This window comes from Poecilia formosa, unplaced genomic scaffold (genome assembly GCF_000485575.1).
Source record: "Poecilia formosa unplaced genomic scaffold, Poecilia_formosa-5.1.2 Scaffold11, whole genome shotgun sequence".
In the NCBI taxonomy this organism is placed as follows: domain Eukaryota; kingdom Metazoa; phylum Chordata; class Actinopteri; order Cyprinodontiformes; family Poeciliidae; genus Poecilia; species Poecilia formosa.
This window is the reverse complement of record NW_006799950.1, coordinates 225,302-230,681: the sequence shown is the minus strand read 5'-3', so window position 1 is coordinate 230,681 and position 5,380 is coordinate 225,302. Positions and strand designations below refer to the sequence as shown.

The window sequence follows — 5,380 nt, the reverse complement described above, 5'->3', positions numbered from 1 at the left end:
AAGGGAAGAGGGCGAAAGTGCCACTGGAGATAATTGATTAGCCACCAATCAATGATAACTTGTTAGTAATCGTCGACTCTTTGGACTTCGCCATTTTCAGGGAGGCACCTCATTCCTGCGGATCGAGACTTTGAGCGCATCCCATTTTGGAATAACCCATCCTTTATTTATTTCTTTTTTTTTATTTTTGGTTTTTCTACTTTACCTCCAAAGTGTTATGTGACTTTTTTTTTGTTTTTGTTTGTTTGTTTCATACACTCATCCTCGATTTTGGATTCTTTTTTTTTTCTTTTTTTCTTTTTTTTTTCCCTTGCAACCTATAAAATCTGAAAGCAACTAAACTCTTCCTGCAACCAATGATGACATCCAAAGAGGTGGCCAAATGCGACGCGGCGGAGAACAGGAGACGCAGCCCGCTGGACCACTTGCCGCCTCCTGCCAACTCCAACAAGCCGCTGACGCCCTTCAGCATCGACGACATCCTGAACAAGCCGTCGGTGAAGCGGAGCTACGCCATCTGCGGCACGGCTCATCTCATCTCGTCCTCCGAGAAGCACCGTCCGTCCAGCCTGCCGCTGTCCAGCCGCGCACTCCTCACGCAAACCTCTCCTCTCTGTGCGCTGGAGGAGCTGGCCAGCAAGACCTTCAAAGGGCTGGAAGTCAGCGTGCTGCAGGCTGCGGAAGGTAAATGTCGGATGCTTTACTCTGCTGCATTTTACGAGTGGGGGGGAAAATACACTACAAATATTCATGTATTTTGATTTGATGTGTTGATGGAAAAAGGACGTGTTTTTTTTCTTCCATTTTCTCCTCATTTTCCGCTCTTCGTGGATTTTTCTGTTTTGGACTTGTTACTGTAAAATTATAATTTTCGTTCCTGTATTCAAGGTGAAAATTAAGTTTCTATTTAAGTGTCATATCCCTTATTTGTGTGAGTTTGGAACACTTTTATGTACAATCTAAAACGAAACCCTTAAGCCTCAGCAGAAATCCCTGATTTTCAATTCGCCTTTAGTGACGACGAGGTGCAATTTCATCCTTTCCACTTCATACTCACAGCATATGATGTACTTTATTTTTTGTAGATAAGCATTTTTAAACACGTCGACATGTAAATGATATATGATATACATCCATATAAATACTAAACCCTTCCACTTTAAATATTGCATTATTTTCTGATAACTTTCAAGATATTTTTGTATTTTATTTTTGTTCTGGTCCATGGTTGGGCCGGATGACTCGCTTGAAACATGAAACATTTACGAGCCCTGATCGAACCAGAATAACTCAGCGACCTCCTGCTGCTAGAACACAAACATTAGAAAGGTGTAACCTCCTTTTCCTCGCGACGCACAACGAGTAGAATATAGAAAAAATTACATTAAATCTTCATTTGTACGAAACGTCCCCAATGTAAGCGTTAATGCATATTCGGAACGAAATGTCCTGTGGCAGACGGCTCCATTTGGTACCCGAATAATTCTAGTAATAATTCTAGTTGACACATTTCTGTTATTTTAACTGTATTCTATTGTTTTCTCTGCATTTTTTTTTCGCAGTATCGACTTAGTGTTTTTAATCGAAAAACAGTGTAGTCTCAGCAGTTTTGTACTGCATAATATATTTATACACCACATTCCTGTAGATTTAAAGTGCATTGTGGGAAATTTCTAGGGCACTATTCTTTCAGTAAGAGTGATATTAACTCACCAAACAGGCTGCTACTCTTGATTATTAAAGTTAAGGTAAAAACAATTTTTTTCAGCAAATAATAATTTAAAATAAGTCTGTAATTGACTAATTTTACTGTAAAACAGTTTCACTGATATTTGTTCAGGACTAAGGCTCCACTACAATTCAGTGTGAAGGGTTTTATAGATGACTTAAAATGCAAAAGCTGCAGGATAACTGTCTCCACTGTTATTTAACAATCTTTTTTTTTTCAATAGAAAGAATGGGTCTGCTTTACTGGGACTCAGGAGACACACACACCCCGAGATGTGTCTCCACATCTCCCAAGTAAAACATATTCTGACCAAATTTTAACAAAAAAGAAAAAAAAAAAGTTGCCAATGTTAAAACAACAGTGTCTGAAGATCCACTTTGAAATATTGCAAGAAAGCCTGACTGCATGGAAGGGAAATCTAAACAGAGAAAGATGAAATGGCAAATGAAGCTGCCATTTAAAAAAAAGCACCATTATGAATATTCAGAACATTTAAGAAATGTTACATATACATGCAGGAAATATGGAGGTGGTACATTTTCAATAATGTCCATTTCAACTCTGAAGGAGAACAAAGTTTTACTAAAACATTAGCATAAACTCATTTCAATTCACCATGAATATGCACAGAGCGTGTTGCTAACTCTTATATGTCTATTTGTTTGAGCCCATTCCCAACAAGCTGACATGTAACACAGTCAGCTTAACCAAATATCTTTTCTCCTTCACCATTTCGTGCCTTGTTGTTCTTTAGCTTTGGTCGTTTCGTACCCCAGTCGTTTCAGGATGTTTTGTACTTACATATCATGAGGAACCCAGCAAAGGGACATCTTGTACACACATCAGTAACCAATTATTTTAAATATTCTGCTAAAAGCTGAATAATACAAACCATCAGGAGGTCGGTTCAAACTCATTTTAGTTTGAGGGCAGGGGTTGGGAGGGGTGGGAGGGGGTTCTGAGTCAACTGGACCAACCTAGATTGAACAATAACATTTTCAGACACTTGAATTTAATTTAATTATACATGAAGCTTTTTTCATAACAATTAATTTCCATCATTTAAATAAAATAACTTCAATGAGAAGTGAACCCATAGTCCATGGTTTTAGCCACAGGGGTGTGACATGGTGGAAAGGAACGAAATGGTAATGCATTGGTACGAAATGGCAAACTGGCCTCAAGTCAAGTCTGGATGCTTATTCAGTCCGTGTGCCCCAGAACGCCTTTTCCTTTAGGAACGCCCCTGAACGTACTAAACGGAGAAGTTGCGAAACAGCCAGCACCTTTTTGTTCATCGTGCCTCTCCCTTTTCCTCCGTAGGCCGGGATGGGATGACCCTGTTCGGCCAGAGGAGCACCCCGAAGAAGCGCCGGAAGTCCCGGACGGCCTTCACCAACCACCAGATCTACGAGTTGGAGAAGCGCTTCCTGTACCAGAAGTACCTCTCTCCCGCAGACCGCGACCAGATCGCGCAGCAGCTGGGCCTGACGAACGCGCAGGTCATCACGTGGTTCCAGAACCGCAGGGCCAAACTAAAGCGGGACCTGGAGGAGATGAAAGCCGACGTGGAGTCGGCCAAGGCCATCGGCCAGGTGCCCCTGGACAAGCTGGCCAAGCTGGCGGACCTGGAGAAGTGCGCCAACGGCACGCTGGGCCACCCGCGCGCCGAGTCGCCCGCGCGGGGAGGCCCGCAGGATCACCAGCACGAGCTCGCTCAGAAGCTGCGCAGCTCTCCTCTGTCTCCCTTCTCGGACCACACAACGAGCAAGGAGTGCTCGGAGGACGAAGACGTGGAGATAGACGTGGATGACTGATGGCTCTCACACACATACAGACACACACACACTGAGCGAGATGTGATGATGGTGGTTGTGGTGATCCTGCAGAGAGGACTTGTAAACTTAACCGCTTATATGAGAACATGTACCAAAACGAAATGACTTTTTCTATCGGCACAGATTCACAGTAAAGCATGAGCGCAGAACTACAAATATGCAGTGATGTATTCATTAGCGAACTGTTATTGTTTCCATCAAAGCAATATGGTCTAAAAATAACTTCTTATATATATATTTTGTTTACAGTATACTGAAACGAACACGCGTGGGCATGCGCGCGCGCGCACACACACACACACACACACACACACACACACACGAACACGCACACACACACACCTACACACACACACAGACACACACATCTGCTCTGTTGGTTTTCCTATAAGCCCCTCCATACTCACCATAAAACCACTTCTGTTTTCCATATGTTTGCATGGAAATGCATGATTTGATTTGTAAACATTATATATTTATTTTTTCTTTCTTTCTTTCTTTCTTTCTTTCTTTCTTTCTTTCTTTCTTTCTTTCTTTCTTTCTTTCTTTCTTTCTTTCTTTCTTTTCTTTTTTTTATTGTCACTGTTTTATTCCAAGAGCCAACCCCTCCTTACAGTCACTGCCGGCTCTTCCTCCTCCCTGCCTCCGTTTTGACTGCAGACTCACACTGGGAGCTCCGATAAAGGTGGAGATGTTCGAAAAATCAGCCGAACACTATTGCGATCCCCCCCCCCCCCTCCCATCCTCCCTCAGACCCCCCGACAAGCTTTTAGATTATTGTTTGAATACAATAGATTTACAGTTCTATACATTTGTTATGTTTTCTACACCTGTAAGTGCCTTCCTAAAATCAGGACATTATCTGAAAACCAATGCACAGACTGTATTGTATATAGGCTACGATGGGAATAAAAATTGCTTTTCTGACTCTTTCTTCTACATTTTTTTTTTAATTCTTGAGGGGTGTGTTTTTTTTTTGTTTTTTGTTTTTTTTTTTTGTTGCTAAGCTCGTTAAATGTGGGGCCTATTTGGAGTTATTCTGAGCTATTTTGTCCCCTTTGTTTCTCTTTCTGCTCTAAGCATTTTGTGCTCCAGGAATCCCCGCGTCCCCTCCTTTTCACGTCCAATAAATGCGTATCGTGCCTTCTTGACCCTCAGACGTGTTTCCCCATTCGGGCTAAAAATTTATGTGAGAAACACAAATCTGGTGCAAAAAAAAAAAAAAAGAAAGAAAAAGAAAAAAGTTTTGGGCCAGTTTCTCTGAGCCCCCTTTTTTTTAAATAGAGCATGGCTTTTTGTTCCGCGGGACTGCGGGGCCGTAATTTTGAGCGCAAAGCATGAAAAGTGGGGACAAATGAGCAGCAGTTCCCTGATGGGACGAGCCACAAAGGAGCTGGGCCCCGGTCCCCCGCAGGCAGCAATACTGAGACAAGTGTGTCCCACCGCACAAAAAGGACGCAAACGTTTGGAAGCCATATGGTTTTTGAAATTTCCTCACAATTTCAGACAATTTGATGGATTGAGTTAACCCTCCTTTTAAACAGTTTAACTGGCTGCGAACAAAGGCCATAATGCCTACATAGACTCCCCCCTTCATGAGGGCATCTGCGGCTATTAAAGTCTGGGCCCCTTTCTGTGCCTGCATGGCGTTTTGAACAAGTCAATGAATTACAATGAAAGTGCCTCCCCTCTTTCTTTCTTTTTTTATTTGGTGAGCCGCTTGTCTTTATCCGCTTTTTAGCCCTGGAATAATATGTTTGACTTCTGTCCAAGACCGTTTTCTAAACAAAAAAATGGATTTTGTTGGGAAAGG

The 5,380-nt window shown here is 42.2% G+C and overlaps 1 protein-coding gene across 1 annotated transcript; it reads left to right on the top strand.

The window, feature by feature from the left end:
- Nucleotides 1-254: 254 nt before the first annotated feature.
- On the top strand, nt 255-4,070 carry lbx1b (ladybird homeobox 1b). The gene is made up of 2 exons (XM_007543014.2): nt 255-684; nt 3,053-4,070. The coding sequence occupies exons 1-2, from the start codon at nt 357-359 to the stop codon at nt 3,544-3,546; spliced, it is 822 nt and encodes a 273-aa protein (XP_007543076.1). The 5' UTR covers nt 255-356; the 3' UTR covers nt 3,547-4,070.
- Nucleotides 4,071-5,380: the final 1,310 nt, after the last annotated feature.